Consider the following 20,330-nt stretch of genomic DNA (forward strand, 5'->3'; position numbering starts at 1 on the left):
AAAAGGGAATGAAATTGAGGTTAGAGAGGGGAAAGTGGAGGACTGACTTCGGGAGACTTGAATTTAATAAGAAGCATTACAAATTAACATCATGTTTTCTTCGTCGTACCCGCCAATTTTGAAAAGGGGTCATTAGGCCGTTTTGCACCACTCAATCTGCCTACATAAGAACCCAGCGCCAACATTTGAATTCACAATGATCTCATTCTTAAGTCTCCTCCTCTCAACCCTCTTAATTTCCCTCTCTCTTCCTTCTCCTTGAGTTGCATTTGGAAGTGAATGATGGGTTCCCATTATTTTGCACAAGCCCTAGCAATGGTGCTAATTGCTTCAATGCTGGCAGTCGGCTTAGCCAATAAGGATTGGCAACAAGGCAACTACACTGGTTGGGGTTTCAACCATGGCCTTAACGAGACCAAAGGACCCAACAAAATCACAGTTGGTGGGTCAGAAAACTGGCATTACGGATTTAACTACAAACAGTGGGCTTTGCAGAATGGCCCATTTTACATCAAGGATACTCTAGGTGAGTTTTCATCTTTAGCTTACTAAGGATATTGACAATCTGATAACATAACATGTCTAGCAACAGAAAGTTTCCTCGCTTATATTTGTTATAATTATAATAACTTTTTTTTATGCAATTTGCTTCACTATAAGAAACCCTTTCTCCATGATGAACTTGCAGTTTTCAAGTATGATCCCCCAAATGACACCACACGTCCTCACAGCGTGTACTTGTTTCAAAACCCTTGGAGCTTCATGAACTGTGACTTAAGCCAAGCTAGGATGGTTGGAAATCAGACACAAGGAGGAGGAGAAGGCTTTGAGTTTGTGCTCAAGAAGTGGAAGCCTTACTACTTCGCTTGCGGCGAGCACGACGGCCATCATTGTAATGAAGGACTGATGAGGTTCATCGTCTTCCCAATGTATCGTGGCTGGCATTACTGATCTTCTGGCTATGGAGCCTTTCTAATTAGTTTTTTGAGCAAATAACAAGACTTGTTATGCAAGTTTTGAGAAAGTATAGTTGATAATTTCATGATTGTTAATTCTTGTTATCTAGTTTAAAGATATAATACTCTATGAGTACGCGTGTGCCATTTTTTTTTTTTTGTAACAGAAGTTTTTAATCAAGCATTCAAACATTCGTTGTCTTCCTACGTTAAATTATTAACCTTATTAGCCAAACATCCATGCAAACATTCACAAAAAGGACTACATCAACTTGACATTTTCTGTTTACTAATTTATTAGTTTATTTATATGAACTTGGATTGGGACGTCCAAGAGCAGCTAAATACGCTTTCTGTGTGACAGTCCTTGGGTCTCTGGCCATTGGAATGGTTTGCATGATTGTCGTCTTGATAACCAAAGACTACTTTTCTGCCATCTTCACAAGCAAGGAATTGCAACAAGCTGCTGCAAAGCTAAGCCTATTTCTTCTTAATAGTGTCCTGATTTCGGGTATCGATTGAGTTACTTGGCTTATCCTTAGTTCCCTCTCTGTATGCAGGACCCTTCCCCTTTTAATTCTTACTGGATTCATGATTTCAGGTGTACTATTGGAGGTGGATGGCAAGGACTGGTGGCTTAGATCAACTTGGGTTGTTGGTTATTACATTTTTGGCCTCCCACTTGGGTTCCTTCTTGGTTATAAAGCAAACTAGGGAGTGAAGGTAAAACATTTCAGTGTCAGTTCCACAGCTAAATTTTGTGAGATTCTTTCATCTTCCCGTTCTCTAATCTTTGTTTTGTCCAGCTAGTTTTAATACCAACATTTGTTCATTGTTGTAGGGAATTTGGGGAGGCATGATATGTGGAACTGCTCTTCAAACGTTGCTTCTTTTGATAGTGCTTCATAGAACCCTTTGGAACAAGGAGGCAAGTTAAAAATCTGCTAGAAAAATCAATAAGGACTTCAGCATTCCTGGTGAAAGGCAATAATCGTAATTTTTTATCTTGGCAGGTTGAACAATCTTCGGAGTGAATGAAGTAGGGGAGACGTTGAAGATGAGAAGATAGTTAACAGTATATGAACTTGATCCTAAAAGAAGTTATCATGTTTCTCCTCAGACCAGATAGTCCTTAGTACCTAAAATCTCCCTGCTTATATTGGCCTGAAATTCTCTGGAAGTCATGTTTTAGAGTTGCAGGGTGCTCTTCCAATTTTTGTGTTGACACAATTTTAAACCAACATGATTTGTTCCCGGCAGGAGAGTTTACCTGCCGGCCAGTGGTACAGAATTTACCTGTCAATTTCGTTCAACTGGTTTATCTGATTTCCCCTTTTCAGGGTTCTCTTTCATCTTCAATATTGTCAATTTGTTTTAACTGCTTTCAGCCAAAAAATTACCATCATTATGCGCACAAAACCCTAATGCACAACGGAAACATAATAGAGAAAAAATTGGCGAGCATTCTAATGCAACATTAATACAACAAATTTTGCATTCCACCAAATGATGAAACGAAACCATTTTATAAAAACCAAAAATGTCTCAAACGTTGACCACGAGTTCAGAACTACACAAAAGGCAACTCTAACTAGTAAGTAGTAAAAACTAGAAAGGAAAACTTATCAAGCCATGCTGCTCATGGGTGATCATATTATACATGGCCAACAATTCTAAGCAGCAGTTTTTGACTTCTTCGGTACACGATAGCCACCAACAACACAAGCATGGTCGCGCTCAAAAGGTTCAAGAGTGACTTGTTCCATAGGCTTAAACTGATCTGCCTGCAGCCTCTTCACCTCCTGTTGGAACACTGCTTCCGCAGGCGAGGTTGAATCAATGCAATTGGCCTGAAATGACAAATTACATTTATCAAACACTGGACTATGCAGCGAGAGGCAACTTTCCACCATCTAACTTGACTTAAACCAGTATAGTAGGCTAAGGGACTTCATGTCTTATGACAAAGACTACTGAGAATTTTGAAAGCAAACCTTAATTGAGATAACGAAGTGACCTCCAGCCTTGAGAAAATACGACGCATTCAATGCTACAATCCTAGCCTGCAAAATCATTAAAGAGAGCAAACAATCTTCAGATGCAATAGCTTAAGCGAGCTAGGAGAACCAGTGGTAAGATATTGTGGTAAAGCCTAAGGCCTCAACCCCAAGTGCCTTGCCAACACCATCATAACATTGGCGTGCAGGCTATCAGAAAAAGAGAGAGAGAGAGAGAGAGAATGATAAGGCAAGCAACACCACAAAATCAACTACTTGACATCAGGAGCATCAGAAACTCGACTTACATCACCCATTATGTCTTGAAGGGGAATCCGAGTACTTCGTCACATGCTCAATATAGTAGTAAACACAAACAAATACATTGAAGGGGCATAAAAATAATAATAAATAAATGCATGACTCATAGCACTGAGCCATGACAAGAATGAGTAGAACAAGTATCTAGTTCCAAAACAAGAATGGGTAGAACAAGTACATACAAAGCCTTGTAAGCAAAAAAGGAATAAGCATGAAAAAAGATTGTCTTAATACACTGAGCCGATGAAAAAGACACAAACAGAAAAGGCATTTCAAAAGACAAACGCATTACGCATCAGAAAACTCGAGCTCACATCATACATGACATCCTGAAGGGGAATCCGAGTTAACTCATCACATGCGTGAAAGATAACACAAAACAATTATGCTTTGTCGAAAACATAAAAATCCAACTCAGATAATAGCAAATGCAACACAGGTGATATGAATTAGTAAATCAATAAGCTAAAAGAACAAACCCTGAAGTATGGAAATCCTTGAACTTGCAAAAGCCTTAAGAAAAGGCTCTGCCACCAGCTCAACCAAAGAATACCACCCCGAGTCTCTCCATATTTAAAGTTGGCTACTAGCAAAGACAAGAATTGCAAGAAACAAACCTGATCGGGTTGTGCAACATCAGAAAATATCACATCAACCATGCCAACAAGCATACGATATTTAGCTGGATGTCTGGCATCCTCAATAATGGGTATAACATTTGTGCGCTTCTTTGCCATGTTTACCAAGTCTCTGCCACTTCTGTGAGAAAACTCCACTGCATAAACAACTCCAGTCTACAAAAACAACAGCAGTTATAAGAATCTATTATCAGCTTAACCAATTTAAGAACTGCAGTATTAAAAATAACACTTACAGGGCCAACAATGTCAGACACATGAGACACTGTGGTGCCAGAAGCAGCACCAAGGTAGAGAACACGAGCACCAGGTTTCTTCATCGACATACAGAAACAGAGAGATTGTAAACTCAAAATCATGGATAGAAAATAGACAGAACAGAATGGAAGAAAACCTGGAATCAAAACTTACAATCCATATGTCATCAACACCACCGAGAATAGCTGCAGCCAACTTAGAACGGAAAGGGTTCCAAATTCTATATTCAACTTTTGTTCCATCCTCATTCTGAAAGGAAGAAAATGCACTTTAAGGTGAACTTCAAATTTTTTTATTACATTAAACAACCATGAAAATAAAAATTGCAAGACACAGCAGGAACCAATAAGTCATCCGTAAAGCTATTGCTTTGAAAATCAATTGTGTTGAAGGCATTTAAATAAGAAAACTAACGAAAGAAACCGACCTGAACAGATATCCTCTTCTCGTTGTAGACAGCTTCCCCGGGCACCATATTCTTGGTTACAAGAGCATCTTCTTTACCCTTGGCAATGAACACCCCTTCATGCCTGTGAGGCTCGACAACTACTTTGTTTCCACCCTTCATTCCTCCCCTTCCACCACCACGGCCTCTTCCTCCACGGCCTCCACGATCACCACCACGTCCTCCGCCACGGCTTTTAAAGGCACTACCACCTCTGTCACCGCCTCTTCCACCACCACCAAACCTGCCTCCTCCTCTTCCACCTCTCCCTCCATCACCCCTGCCCCTGAATCCGCCACCGCTACCACCACGACCTGCACAAAACCCACAAAACTATAAGGTCTGCTGGTGAAACTTCCCAACAATAACAACCATAAACTCAAAAAAGAAAAACAACTCAGAAACTAAGAACCCAAATGAAGAGTGTATAGTAAAGAACTGAAATTTTATTTATATTTTGTTGAAAACAAATTACCCAACAAAAAAACAAACCATTCAGAAGAACCAAACCAACCAAATAAAATGTATTTTCAGCAGACTACACAGATAAATCATATGTTGCTCTACCTCGAGGAGGTGCCATCTCTGCGATTGTTGTTGTGAGCAAACGGCTATTGAGATGAGGCGGCAGCGAGAATATAGAGATGAGGCGGAGCGAGAATCTTTATAATGGGCGCTTTAGGGTTCCTTTGTTTTTTGGTTTTTTTTAAAAAAAAAAATTTAAAGAGCGCTTTAGGGTTTAGGGTTTTGATGTTACTGTCCTACTTGGATGCGTGTGGTGATAATTTACTCAGCAGTAACTCCCTGCGGTAACTCAGGCGATAACATTGGGCCAAAGCGGCCCAAGCAATGCATTGTATCTGCTTCTTTTACTCAACAAGCTATATGTAGCCCAAGGCCCATAACACTAGAAAACGGAGCATTTAAAATGAGAGCTTTATGTTGAGGGATTCAATTCAGCCTTACAATGCCGATAGAGTCAACTCAGTAAAAAATGGCCTTAACTTCTAGAAAAATGGTCTTAAGATCGAATCTTGGCAGTTTGTGTGTGAGAAAATTCCCATTCTCCTTCCTAACTTGGGGAAAAAAAAAAAAAAAAAGAATTCATTCATGTAATAATAACTCTAAAATTAATCGAATAGATATTAAGAACCCCGCATTATAACTACTCATTACAGTGGTAGAAAACATACACAAAGGGTTAAATGATTTATGGATCTTTGTATTTCTTATTCTTTTGGGAGGGCCTCTAACTAGTATGGATTGATTGACAAGGCCCAATTTAAATGGGTCAGTCTGTTAGGCCTTCTCTAACTTAACTCTTTTGGAATTTAGTGAATTTTCTATCAAATTTTTCCATTTTCATCTAACTTGTCGACAAATTCACGACCATGGGTATGGCATAGCCTACACCATGTGTGCTCTTTGCTCATGCCTCAAGTGATTGGAAGGACGAACCCTAGTCCCTAGCTATAACCATGTAGAACTCATAGGATGGAATCATGACCCCCATGTAAAAATACAATGATCAAGAGCCAAATCTGTCTAAATCTTTTGGTAGGTTGGCAGTTGGGAAAATGTTCCTTCATGGACCATTATGTGATTAATGAAGAGGGTACATAGTACCTCTTTTTGATTTTGTGGTTAGCTTCCCTTCACCTCTTTTCTTGTGGTTGTGGTTGGGGTTGGCTTTCACTCGCTGCTAGATGGTAGACCAATGTATCTGAATTTTTTATTTTTTTATCAAATAAAAATTTCATTAAATAAACTTCAACGGTACAATTAAAGACATCAATAAGACATCTAAAATATCAATCCCGAGAGGGCAACAAACTAACATGCTAAAAGCAAAACTAAAGCAGACAAAAGCCGCACTAAAATTATTAGCCCACAATAACACAATTAACCATAAATCCAAACAAAACCCATAAACCCAACATAACCAAAATCCTAAAACAACTCATGAGCTTAGACGATCTTAAAATATGATTTCCAGCAATCTACTTGCACATAAAAGCGAACAAATAAACAAAAACAACAACCTTGCCAAAGAACAATTGGGTTATTTGCAGTAACCTCCGTCAAAGACAATGTGGAATCAATTTAGAGAACATGAGCGGTGTTAGGGAGAGGATTTTGGGAGCAAGATTTAATTGAGAACATAGACTAAAAGGAGTGATGAGGAACTTCAATATAACCATGGTTCAGAAGAAACCGCCACAAAGAATTATTTTATTCAAAACGCCCCATTAGACTTATTCACTAATCTAAAAGGAAAAGACAAGAAGAGAGGAAGGGGAAGAGGGGCAGTGACACTTATTTCGCCTCCCTCCTCTATGGAGTTTTCCTTTAAAACTCACAGAAAGAGAGAGCGGTTAGAATTTCTTGGTAGAAAAAACTACCAATGTATCTGGATTTAAGTTGGCTTCCAAGTGATATTTTCTATTCCCCCTAGCATGACCATTTTGTGTGAAAGTGGAAAATATTAATGGAAATTACTATAATGTGCAATATGGACGTAACAAATGTGATAACGGGGACATTGTAATTCGACCTCTACATAGCATTTGTCTCTGCACTGACGATCATAATCAAACATCACCATCTTTGCACCTCTTTTTTGAAAAACAAATAATGTTTTCTCTTGCTAAATGGGCATTGCTTATTTGTACCATTTTTACTGACCACCTCTCTAATACACATGGGTCTCATATATATTGGCATTATTGTTTATTAAATTGATATTTATTTTGTCAGACTGTGAATCTAAACCACATTTAAAGACAAAAAACATATTTTAATAATATGACAAGAGAGCATTAGTCTATAATCAATATATGGGTAACCATTGATTTGTCTTTGGGCTTACAACTAGGCTGTGATGTGTAGTTTAGCTGGCTTTGTGCATTGTTTGAAAACTTAGTTAATAATAAAGAGAGATTCATGCACAAGAGTAGTGGAACAGTTGCTGTAGGTGAACGGTAAATGTTCTGCAAAATATGGAGATATTGTTTTCAGAAGAGTTGAATATGATTTCAGAAGGGGTTGGAATCAAAAGGACATGAGCTCAAATAAGCTTTAAGTCATTCATTGAAGAAGATGATGGAACTAATACTAGTGGTTGTTTTCAGAAGGGGTTATGATCATGGGTCTTCAACTTTAATGTTCATCATTTTCATCAGTAGGGTAGTCTTTTGATTAATTTTATGGGGTAAGGCTGCGGAGAGGTCAGAACTCAGAACTGCAAAACAAGTCTAAAATCAACATCAATGAGGTTGGTTTTGGTTGTGACAACCCAATTCACTTTAATGCTACTTTATTTCAGAATTGCAAAAGTAAAAATTATAACCTAGAAATCTCTAATTAGTCTCCATCCTTGGTAGAAAGAAGGGTACATTTTTTTTCTTCTTTTCTTACATCAGTAGATATGGGCTTAACTAAGTTGGTTAAAACGGATGTGCTCACTCTACACCCGAGTTCGAATTCCCCTCCATATAGTTTAAATTATATTCAAATAGAATATCGTTTGTATAAGAAGGATGCATAAAGCATTTTCTTATTATTATTAAAAGTTTTATGTAAGCTTCTCATACATACCTAAAATACTACCAAACTATTTGGCAAAAATGGCTTCATGCACAAGATCTCCAAACATGTAATTACAAATGCAAAAGGGTAATTAGAGTGGTTAATCCAGAACTGTTTTTATGTGCAGGTAGGTGACCTCTCCTTCATTTTTAAGTGGCATTGATTAGGCGCGAAAATGTTAGTTTATATTATAGGAGGTCAAATGTGTGTCCAAATGTCAAAAACATGTTGATGAGAAAGAGAGATTGTTTATTCCCTCACAATGTCATGTAGTGGGGAACCCACTCATTGAAGTTCCATAATGGGATAATGGGGGATGAAATTTCAAAGTCACTTGAACTTGGAATGAATAATGTTGAGGACCCTTTAAGAAACAACAAAGTTGATGAAGGGTCAAAAAGGAAAAATAAATAAATAAAACAAAAACAAAAAGAATATATAAGTGGGAATTTCCATGAGATTGGAAACCCACTTTGGCAATCCACAGCCTCTCTCTTGATCGAACTCAGTCACAACCATCATTGTGAGGACTTTACCTTTTTTACTTTTTTTGTTTTGGATGGATTGTTCAGAGTGGAACAGAATATATCAAATCCTAGAAAGTGTTATTATTCTAACCATATCATTAATTGGTAAAAAAAAGGAAGAAAAAGAAAATACATTACCATCAAGGCCTACATATATGGATTGAATCATTGAATTTTCTTTGGTTTTTTAGGTTTGCAGTTAAAATGGTCATTGTAGGAACAGAAAAAGAAAAGTCTATTGGATTTGATCATAATTGAAGGGGAATTGACCATAGGGAAAAAGCTACAAGGTATGGCCCTTTGGGGCTGCTCTCTTGAGCATATTTCTGAGAGCAAGTAATGACTTGTCATTAGGGACACTGCTTGTCTATTTCTCGTGATGTTTAACATTTTATGGACGGCTTTTTTGTGTCTAGTTGCACAAATATGTATGGGAGAATAAAAAAGAGAAACTTACATGTCATGAAGTGTATACTTTCTTATCATAACACAATGGATATATATAAATGAATATACATCTCGTTGCATATAAGTTTTAGTCGAAGGAAGGGATTTATAAGAAGTACAAGCACCCTCCTATTATTGCATGCGTTTGTTCGGATGGGTCCATGTTAATAAATACCTGTCACGAACTGCATTCTTCTTGTTGAGTTTGAGATAAATTCATTGTCCTTTTACAACTGTGTAATTAACATAGGATTACCAAAACAATAATCATTAGCATTGGTGATAGTCATGAAAGATTATGTTTAGTCGACATCATAATTTACCGATCATCTTCATTGGATGACAATTTTTCAAAACAATACGAGATATATGTATGGGTTAGGGTTAGCATTACTTGATACGAACTCATAAACTACGAACTCATATGATACGATCATCATTAGATAAAACCACTTTTCAAAAGAACATTATTTTTTTGGCAAAAAAAAAAAATTGTTTTAAAAGAAAAAAAAAGATTGAAAATGATAAGTTGTATAAGATTTTAGGCAATAAATTTTTATCCTAAGGAAGATGTTTGTGTTTGTATGAAGGAGGATAAAAAAGTTACCGAGTTTCTTGATTTTGCTAACATTTAGATGATATGAGAAGTATACAATACAAGTGATACGTTTAGTTTAGAAATGAATATCATAATCGTAATTTAAAAATACGACACAATTATTAAACAAATTGAGTTTTTTTTAAATATAATTTTTTCTTATACAAGTAATAGTCTAATTAATTTAGAAGAAGAAAGGTTCAGATCTAAGTAAAAAATGCGGGCTCATTGCCCTGATTAACTGGTCTAAAATCGAGTTATTATTAAGGTACCTAACTTAGATAATCTAAGTACCTAAATAATACATATTGACTAGTATTCAACATAAAGCAAAAATGATGCGATTCAACACAAATTGATTGCCATCTCTAATTTATGTGATTTCCATCTCCAATTATAAGCTAAGTGATTTTCAATTGACTTAATGAGAACCACAAGATTGCATGCAAGTTGACCACTTGGCTGCTATTATATAATTCCTCCTCTGCATACATGCATGACATAAAACAAGGCTACATTGAAAGAGTTTTATTTATATAGAAAAAGCTCATGAAAGATAAAAAAGAGAGGAAGAAAAGCTATGTGTGTGTATATATAATAACTATGATGAGGAAATGAGATGTAAAATAAAATTCTAATAAGAAGGATTATCTTTTTGGATACTTGTTGTGAGATCTCCATTTTTTTTCCATTTTTTTTTCAGTTCAAATGATTGAATAGATGGGTCATTCATTAGCAAAACATGAATCAAAATGACAAAAAGAAAGAAAAAAAAAACTGATAATAAATCAGGCCAATACACTTTACATTCTGCACTCCTTTCGTCATTTTAATTTGAATAATCTATGTGTGTGTATATATAAATAAATAAATGTTCACTGCTCTAGGAATTAGGACTTACGAGATCATGAGCAATAATAAAAAATGGGGATACGGATCATTTTCTCACTGTACTAATCTATGCTTCCCTGTTTCCCGTCTTCCTCAATAATTGTGCTTTCATGAGTATTGATTAGAATTTAATTATGATTTACGTTATTTAACTGCCCCACTAAATAGAATAAACAATTCTGCCGTATATGAAGATGAGAAAAGGCTATTGCTAGCCTAGAGAAATGCTCTAAAATAGCATTATAGTGAGAAATACTTTTGGAAGAAAAAATATCTTAAAACTAAGAACACCAATTTTGAATTATATAACTTGCAAATTTAAGGAGACGTGAATTAGGTCAGTTGATAAAGACAATGTGTTCTTCTCTTTTGTACTAAAGTTCGATCTCCCTCTTTGTACATTAAAGTAGTTTATAATATCGTAGTGTGTTCTATTCTCTTGCACCAAAGTTCAATTCTTCTTTTCGTATATTAAAATAGTTTATAATATCGCTTTAGTAAAAAAAAGAAGACTTGGAAACATAATCTAAAGAATTTGTTAATAAATACAGTAAAAATGGGAAGTATTTTTTTTGGGTGAAAAAATGGGAAGTATATTGGAAAAAATAATTGTGACTTTTGTATTTGGTGCCTTTGGGGTCTAAAAAGAAAATAATAGTGACTTTACCAAGGGCAATGGGCATTGGCCAATGACTAATCCACTTTCCAACTTTCTTCCTTGTCTTGGCGTCATCTTGAAGAATTAAGACCAGAGCACCACCCCAAAAACCTCTAGTGCCCAAAAATACCCAATCCCAAGTTCCCTTCCCAACCCCAAAATCCCAATTCACAAACAAAAACCCCTCAACCAAAAAGAAAAAAAGAAAAAACTCCATGTGCGTGACCCGTGGCCAGTGAGATCATACAAGGCTACAAGCTACAGCTCACTCCCTCACTTCCATCTCCTTCAGTCCTCTCTCTCTCGTCGTCCTCCTCCCCCAACAAATCTTCATTCTCTCTCTCAACACATTTACACCTTTTCCCCACCTTTTATAATTAACTCCAACAGCTCCACCAGCCCTTGCCTCTCTCTCTCTCTCTCTCTCTCTCTCTCTCTCTATGCAACACAAGAAAAGTGGAGCAACAACAACACCCAACAGCGTTCACAAACAAACCCTAGAGCTAGAGCTACACTGACACACATTTCCACAATGGCACATCCATAGCCATTGAATTAAGCAACCATTCAACCTCAAAGCCTCAACCTTTGACCCAGTTGAGCTCAGACCTCTCAAATCCCCCACTCACACTCTTCATTTGAATTCACCATGGGAACCTGCACTTCAAAGCCACCAAAACCCAACCCATATTCCTCCAGAGACCCAAATGACCAAACCAACCCTTCACAAACCCCCAAATCCCTCCCATCCCTCACCCCTCACCACCACAAGGACGACGTCATTTCCCGGCAGTCCCAGTCCCAGTCCCCCTTCTTCCCCTTCTACAGTCCGAGCCCCGCCCATTACCTCAAGAAGTCGTCTCCGGCGAGGACCAAGAGCGCCACTTCCACTCCCAGCCGCTTTTTCCGGCGACCCTTTCCGCCGCCGTCGCCGGCCAAACACATAAAGGCTGTGCTGGCTCGGCGGCTCGGCAAAAAGGCCTCGGCTTCGGTGGCGATACCGGAGGATGCTGAGGACGAAGATGGGGTTGAGCTGGACAAGAGGTTTGGGTTTTCTAAGGAGTTAACAAGCCGATTGGAGGTTGGCGACGAAGTGGGTCGAGGGCATTTTGGGTATACTTGCTCTGCTAGGTTCAAGAAGGGTGAGTTTAAGGGTCAGCAGGTTGCTGTCAAGGTCATCCCCAAATCAAAGGTTCGTGCTTTCTTTAATTCCTTATCTCTTTAGCTCATCTATGAATGCTCTCATTTGCTTAGGATTGAATTGATAATAAGGAGCATGTATGATTTTTTTTTTCTTTTTTCTATTGTTGTAAGAATTGGATTTGCTCCACCCCGTTTGCTTAATGTTGCTGGATAAAAGTCGGGTTCTTTTTATTATTTATTATTTATTTTTGTCATTCTTCACTTCAAGATAAAAGCTGAGATTTTAGGCCTATGTTGAATCCCTGTTATTAGTATTGTTGTTGTGGGTGGAGCCAGGGAATGGTGGTTTGTGGTTTATTAAATTAGGTACTTTACTAGTTTACTGTGTGATTATGTTAATTCCTACCTGAGTGAAGACTCAAGGTTGAATGCAACACAAGGAAGATCTTTACAAGATCTTATCATGTGTTCATATCAATTGACTGTTGAGGAATCCTTCTAGATATAGAATATTAGGCATTAATTTTTTTTTTAAAAAAGATGTATACAGCTCCACATCTTGGAACTTTGAGTGAAAGGGGTGTAAAGTGACCAACTTGTTTGTTTATTGCTTTTCTTTGGTCAATGATAGGTGTTGATCTCTTGGCCTACTTGATCCAACTGAATGGCTTACACCATGTTGTGCCACACAAGTTGGGATATTTTATGTTCAAATCACATTTTGGAACGAAAGTACATTTTTCCTTGAAACAATTAGTATGTTTGGTGATTGATTGAATTCCATGTAGTGGGAATAGGAATAAACACAACTGTTTATTTTCTTTTCTTTAACGGCTTCTCCTCCATATAACACTTCGTTGATGTCTAAGATGTGACAGTTCCTTCTAAAGGATAAACAAAGCATACAGTCCTAGAGTTGTGAGTGGACCTAAATATGGACAAAAGTCATGGTCCAAATTGTGGTTTTGGTCTTCACAGTGGCATATAATTGAACTAGATCATATGGCAGCCAATCGATGATCACAGCCGGGTAACAACCCATGATCACAGCCATCCCAAACTGCTGAAAACTTTTCATAGGTCACATTTCACGATATTGACTAAATACATGGTAACCATCAGAACCCTCATTAGGTGGTCTGACACTTATTCCAAGAGGAAAGAAACATTGTACTTAATCTTTTGTTGTTTTGTGTTCTGACGATCATGTACCATGAGGTGGTTCAGCAATAATTGATATATGATTGACAGTATATTATTTTGAACAAAGTTACAAAAGATCTATGTCCAACCAATACTAAGGAATATGGGACTGAAGCTGAACCAATATCCAGGGTCAAGCTGACTCAATCTACCCACTTTCATTAAAGAATAGAAGATGACGACTTTCCTTTCCTTCCTGACAAGTCATTCTAAAAGAAAGACAGGGAAGAGATAAAACTCTTGAGGGATAGCAGCGGACATCTTTCTAGCCTCTAATAAACATAAAATTATGCCTCATATGCTGGGAGAACAGAGTTTAATTATTTTTATATAAAGTATATTGCGTATTACGAATGTTGAACAAATGCAAAATTGGATGAGGTAAATACTCCAGTTGCCTGGGAAAAAGGTCCAAGATCATGACTGGTACGATGGAATACTGGTATCTAATTGGATTTGAAGTCCTGTTTCCTGAGTAAATTTGGAGGTGAAATATAAGATGTGAAGTACTTAAAGAAGTATATAGAAGGTCATGACAATGCATTACTGTGAGATGTGTTATGAGTGGTGGTTTTGGTTGTTGATATTTTGAGATAATATGCAGTTTCTGTATTTTTGTTATGATAATTTATTGTCATGCCAATGTTTTCTTTGTTATTAGATGACAACTGCCATTGCAATCGAGGATGTGAGAAGGGAGGTCAAGATATTGCGTGCCTTGACGGGACATAGCAATCTAGTTCAGTTCTATGATGCATTCGAAGACAGTGATAATGTCTACATAGTAATGGAGTAAGCTTAAAATTTGAATTACTATTTAATACTACATCTGGTTTTTCTTTTGCACAAGTAATAGTTATTAACTGAGGTGAAAATTTATATTTTTCTGAATACTTCACTAAACTTGTCCCATTATTGAGTATGAGCAATTAATCCCCTTGGTGAGGTTGTATGATTCAGTTCGTTTTCTGTTTTTCATTTGTATTAATTTACATTATATGGAAGATCGCTTAATGCTCTCTGAATTTACGGTATTCAAATTTTTTGACATTTCAGGTTATGCGAAGGTGGGGAGCTTTTAGATAGAATACTTTCAAGGTATTTTTTAGATGACAGTGTATAAAAAAAAAATTAAAAATCTTCCTCGGGACTTTCAGATGCTGTTAATTGTTGCCACTAACTTGATATCATGTTACTTCTGAAGGGGCGGGAAATACTCGGAAGATGATGCGAAGACTGTCATGGTTCAAATACTGAATGTTGTTGCGTTTTGTCATCTTCAGGGTGTGGTGCATCGGGATCTTAAGCCAGAGGTGGAACATGTTCCTTTCTTTTCTTGTTATGAGATGCCTGTTTAAAGGTTACATTTGTTATGAAGATCTGAGTATAGGAACGTGGGTGTGGGTATTGACTGAATGAAGGGGCTTTCTGGTAGTGGATGAGGCTGATTAATCTTGCCTGCACTATCGGGTTTAGGGGGGAAAACATTCTTAATTTAGATTCAAGTGTTCCCCTCCCCAACCTATACAAGAAATGGAACTGCCACAACTGATGCTTGCTTTTTGTACAACAGAGAGGCTGCAGTAAAATCCGCATATGTTTCAATTGACTGGATACGTAGTTTCCCAAAAATTATTTGACTGTTTCAAATTAGTGAAACTAATACATGGTTGATTCTTGTGGACTAAGATTAAACGTCATCCTTAGGAGAACTAAAACCTATTTCTCTTATGGACTAAGTTTAAACACTATCCTGTAGCAGGACTAAACCAATTTTTCTTCTGGACTTAAATTCTTTTTTAGTATTGTTATTACTATTTGATGCTTCCGATCTCATAAACTTGTATCAGTAGATTTTTCATGGGTCTCATAAGTTCCCAGCCTGTACCTTCGGTTCCCAGGTTTCTGATGTCATTGCTGTAATTGCTGTAGCTGAGGTTCCCAGCTGTTTCTTTAACAGGTGTTTTTGAAGAACTGAAGAAAAAACCCGAGTATTGACCCATATATGCTTGGTCCATATGGTATCTTTATGTGCTTTGTTCAAAAGACGTTTTATGTGGGAAGTGTAGGGTGTCCTCCTAACAATTTACAAGAAAACTGATGTCTCCCCATATTGCTGTGCCAGATACCTTGATACATATGTCAGATATCCTTCATTAAAGCTAGAAGTTCTGGTCTGCTTGATATATTTGTTACTGTTGATTGTTCTATATGTAATTATATTTGTATCAAACTAATGTTCTTTTTTCATTTTTCTTATCAGAACTTTTTGTATTCCGCTAAGGATGAGAATTCCCAGTTAAAAGCCATTGATTTTGGCTTATCAGATTTTGCCAAACCAGGTATGCCCTTTCTTGAATAATCCAGCTCAATCTTCTTATCAATGTCTCAGCCCTTGGAGTTTGGAGGGGGGTTTTTAATACTCATTCTGGCTTACAGATGAGAGGCTTAATGATATTGTTGGAAGTGCATACTATGTCGCACCTGAGGTTCTACATAGATCTTATAGTACAGAGGCTGATGTTTGGAGCATAGGTGTAATAGCATATATTCTTTTATGTGGTAGTCGCCCATTTTGGGCCCGGACTGAGTCTGGGATTTTTCGAGCAGTGTTGAAAGCTGATCCCAGTTTTGATGAAGCACCTTGGCCGTCTTTATCTCCTGAAGCAAAGGACTTTGTTAAACGCTTATTGAACAAGGACCCTCGGAAACGAATGACAGCAGCGCAGGCTTTAAGTGAGTCTTCCCTATCTCTATTATGTATTTTCTGCCATCACTTTCCTGAGTCACTGACCATAATCTTTTGTTGGCAGGTCATCCTTGGATCAGGAATTATAATGATGTAAAAGTGCCTCTTGATATTTTAATATTTAGACTCATGAAGGTTTATATGCGATCATCATCACTTCGAAAGGCTGCTTTAAGGGTGTGTATATGTTTTCACTGACGAAAGAAAGAGAACTTTTTCTCGAATTTTGCCCATGCTGAATCAGATTCTTGGTCTTAAGAATTTTGTATATCAAGTCAAATGATTGGGTTAGTTTTCTTGTTGAATGGGATTCTTGTTTTTGCGTCCTAAAACATGTGAAAATTTGAGAATAATTATTAGTATTCCATAATTATTATGATGATCAATAAACCCATCAAAGCCTGGTAAAAATAAGGGAAGTAGCGGGGTTTGCTAAGGTGTTATCATCAGTTACTTGATAATTGCTTCATCCAAATTATTCTTCTATGCGTGTGCATAGTTGTGTTTTTAATTTTTTGTTGTATGTTTTACATTGTTCATAACTTGAAATTTTGGTATATATATAATCAATCTCTTAACAGTTCATTTTTATGTCAATTTTCGTGACAGGCCTTATCTAAGACATTGACTGTGGATGAGCTCTTTTATCTGAAGGAGCAGTTTGCACTATTGGAGCCAAACAAAAATGGCACTATAACTCTTGACAATATTAGAATGGTTGGTCTCTCTCTCTCTCTCTCTCTCTCTCTCTCTCTCTCTCTCTCTGAGATAAGTCAATGCTTATAGTATTCTTTTCATTTTGTCCTGGACAGGCCCTGATGAAAAATGCTACAGATGCAATGAAGGAGTCTCGCATTCCTGATCTCATTGCATCGGTAATAATGTGGATGCTATTTTTTTTCTTTGATGTTCCTTGACTTTTTCTGTTGTGTTAGGTCTCATAGGTTGTAAAATTACTGACTGATTATTTCTTCCATGACAGCTAAATGCACTTCAATACAGAAGAATGGATTTTGAAGAGTTCTGTGCAGCTGCATTAAGTGTTCATCAGCTGGAGGCACTTGATCGTTGGGAACAACATGCACGATGTGCATATGAACTTTTCGAGAAGGATGGAAACAGGGCAATTGTCATTGAAGAACTCGCTTCAGTAAGTTGAAATTTTATTGTCACATTTTGCAGTGTTGCTATAAATTATATTAAAGAGTTTGATTATCATAGGTTGATTTCTGAGCATTCATGTTAGTTATTAATTGGAGTTGATTTACATCTCTAACCAATTTCTATGTTACTTGTTACCCTGGTAAAACAATCAGAATATTGGAACTAGTTACTGTGGAGAGAACTAATTATATTAAAGAGTTTTGGATAAACCAGACTTTTGGTCCTTGTTTTTTCACTTGTTTTAACGAAGTCCTTTTATTTTTCAAATAAAAATCAATGTTATTCATTCCTCCATCACAATAATAATTAGTTTGCTTCATATCCAGAGAAAAACAGGAAACTACTGTAGTTAGTAATTTAGTTGACCTCACTGTAAGCAATTTTAATGCTCAAATTTGGAAAAATGGACTTATTATATTTTGTAGACTATAATACGGGTAGGTGGCAGGAACGCTGCATGGCATTTGCTCTATACTGACCTTTGATGTCATATCAGTAAACAGTGGTCCACATCAACACTTTCGATAACAAAATCATGATTATGGTGCCTAACAGATCACATTGCTTCACTGAAAAATTGAAAGATCTAATTGAAACAATTGAAAAAGTAAGGACCATACTCCCGAAGTGTATGTTGGTCCAGGGTTTTTAATTTGTACGTCAGTGCATCCTATGCATCTGCATTTTAGTAGGATCCGCCAGTTGTCAAACCATTTAGAAAAGATGATCTTGACATGTTGATTTGCCTTTTCTTTTACTTCTTATTTTTACCATTCTAGAAACAAAAGATTTATAAGGCTTAGTACATTTTGGACTGTAGCGAACTGAGACTACTGTTATTTACGTTATCTTCAAAATGTGTTTCAGGAACTTGGACTTGGTCCCTCAATTCCGCTTCATGTGGTTCTCCATGACTGGATTAGGCACACTGATGGGAAGCTAAGCTTCCTTGGCTTTGTGAAGTTGTTGCATGGTGTGTCGAGCCGGACGTTTGTGAAAGCATAGTGAAGTTATAGAACATTATTTGGGTATGCGTTTTAACCAAACGAGATGTGCTATGTGTTGATAGACGACGTGCATCCAATGATTGATTTTCAAGATTTGGAGATCTGATAAGATGGCCAATTTACAATCTGCTTTGGCACATAGAAAGAGCCTTCCGTGCCAATTTGGGGAGAGGCTTGAACTTCCCGGACACTGCAGGTGCAAGCCTGGTTACCAGTTTGAATGCTGTGTTGTTGATATTCAGAGTGTAAAGCTGTAGTTAGTTTGCCTAAATGGGTAATTACATATTCTTCAACTCCTTAGATGCATTGTACACGTTAAATTATCCTCGTCTCCCCCAACATCTGTCCAGTTACTGTGAAACATGCTTGAATGAATTGCCTCAGTATTGGAAAACTCCTCCGTGGCTTCAATTGAAAACCAAGCTTACAAAGAGTGTGGTAACTAAAAATAGTGTAAATAATCTCACATCCGGTAAGCATCTGGAAGTAAAATTTTTAGCTCTGGATGAAGGAAGAAGACGAACTACCTTCTCAGAGAATAAAAAGGAAAAATTAAAAAAAGAAAAGTTTGAGTTTTTGAGTATGGGATCTCCTCCTGCTGTTGCAAGCCTTGTGGCTGAGGATGCGTTTGAGTTTATCAGGCTTAGGGATGTCCAAAAGTATTTCTTGTTTTAAGCCTTCGGCTCTCCTGGGTACCAACACAATTGGATTTTAAATTACAAAAATTGTTAGTATTCAACCACAACATGAGTCAAACGATTACTGGTTAGTTAAGTTCTACGGCGCTAACCACTCGTTTTGACCCTATGAAAAATGTAGTGGTGCTACACAGCAAAGACACCACCTATTTTTCACTCTATACCCGAATTTGAATTTCCCTCTCCATAGTCTAGATTATATTAAAGTAGAACATCGCTTGTATCAAAAAAACAAAAAGACTAAGAAGTACACATATAGTATAGTACAGTTGACTTTCATCCAGGATGAAGTTAACAAAGTTCACTTTCATTGCACAAGCCTCATACCCAAAACTTTCCGGTAATTGCTTCGTTTGTCAAAATATGAGAGGCTAAAATATGAGACTGGGAGAATATAATTTTTATGGTTTTCAACTTTATTACTTTGCATAACTAACAGCAGGAATTTATACAAGAAGAAAAGGCTTGCTAACCAAACTCAATATTAATTGTAAGTAGGTAGCAGGTGCCATTAATGTTTTTATTAGTATCCTTCAATCCCCATACAATCACAGTCCTCAAGAATAAGACGCCCAGCAAACTCATCCACAAGTCTCCGCAAGGCAAGCTGATATTTCTCACACTTCCAACATTTATTGCTTTCACGCACAAGCTAATATCCTTCTTAAGAAGAAAGGCAACCTCTCTGCAACTCGTTTCCCTAGAAATACTCCAATAGAAGCTTCTTTCAATCATTTGGAAAAGTCGCGTCACGCAGACTTGAAAGGCCGGGGGGAGCCGTTATCTCTGCCACAAGCCATCAAGAGTTGATTTATTCACTCATTTCATTTGACTCGTTCCACTCCTTGCATAATTTCCCCAATTTTTTTTTCCCGGTTACAAGTAGGGCCGAAGCCCAAGAGAAAACCAACAAGAAAATGACACGGGGACAAGCCTAGCAGTGGTCATCCTAACAAAGTCATTTGCCAAGAGGCTTTATAATAGCAGGAGGGGGAAGATCAACGACATGATAACCTAAATTGGAACTTTGACCCATATGTGC

At 37.2% G+C, this 20,330-nt stretch overlaps 3 protein-coding genes and 1 pseudogene across 3 annotated transcripts; 3 read left to right on the forward strand and 1 right to left on the reverse strand.

The window, feature by feature from the left end:
- Positions 206-1,072, forward strand: LOC18766497. Its single transcript, XM_007201032.2, has 2 exons — positions 206-526; positions 689-1,072. The coding sequence occupies exons 1-2, from the start codon at positions 280-282 to the stop codon at positions 949-951; spliced, it is 510 nt and encodes a 169-aa protein (XP_007201094.2). The 5' UTR covers positions 206-279; the 3' UTR covers positions 952-1,072.
- On the forward strand, positions 1,233-1,990 carry LOC109950885 (annotated as a pseudogene).
- Positions 2,417-5,316, reverse strand: LOC18767580 (probable mediator of RNA polymerase II transcription subunit 36b). Its single transcript, XM_007200296.2, has 7 exons — positions 5,183-5,316; positions 4,598-4,929; positions 4,324-4,419; positions 4,149-4,226; positions 3,892-4,068; positions 2,951-3,019; positions 2,417-2,806 (listed from the first exon to the last, which is right to left on the reverse strand). The coding sequence occupies exons 1-7, from the start codon at positions 5,196-5,198 to the stop codon at positions 2,630-2,632; spliced, it is 945 nt and encodes a 314-aa protein (XP_007200358.2). The 5' UTR covers positions 5,199-5,316; the 3' UTR covers positions 2,417-2,629.
- LOC18766589 (CDPK-related kinase 5) lies at positions 11,221-19,008 on the forward strand. Its single transcript, XM_007199704.2, has 11 exons — positions 11,221-12,516; positions 14,332-14,462; positions 14,727-14,768; positions 14,875-14,983; positions 15,934-16,012; positions 16,110-16,406; positions 16,484-16,596; positions 17,029-17,136; positions 17,232-17,294; positions 17,402-17,569; positions 18,451-19,008. Exons 1-11 carry the CDS (start codon positions 11,974-11,976, stop codon positions 18,586-18,588), a joined length of 1,791 nt encoding a protein of 596 aa, XP_007199766.1. The 5' UTR covers positions 11,221-11,973; the 3' UTR covers positions 18,589-19,008.

This window comes from Prunus persica, chromosome G8 (genome assembly GCF_000346465.2).
Source record: "Prunus persica cultivar Lovell chromosome G8, Prunus_persica_NCBIv2, whole genome shotgun sequence".
NCBI lineage: Eukaryota > Viridiplantae > Streptophyta > Magnoliopsida > Rosales > Rosaceae > Prunus > Prunus persica.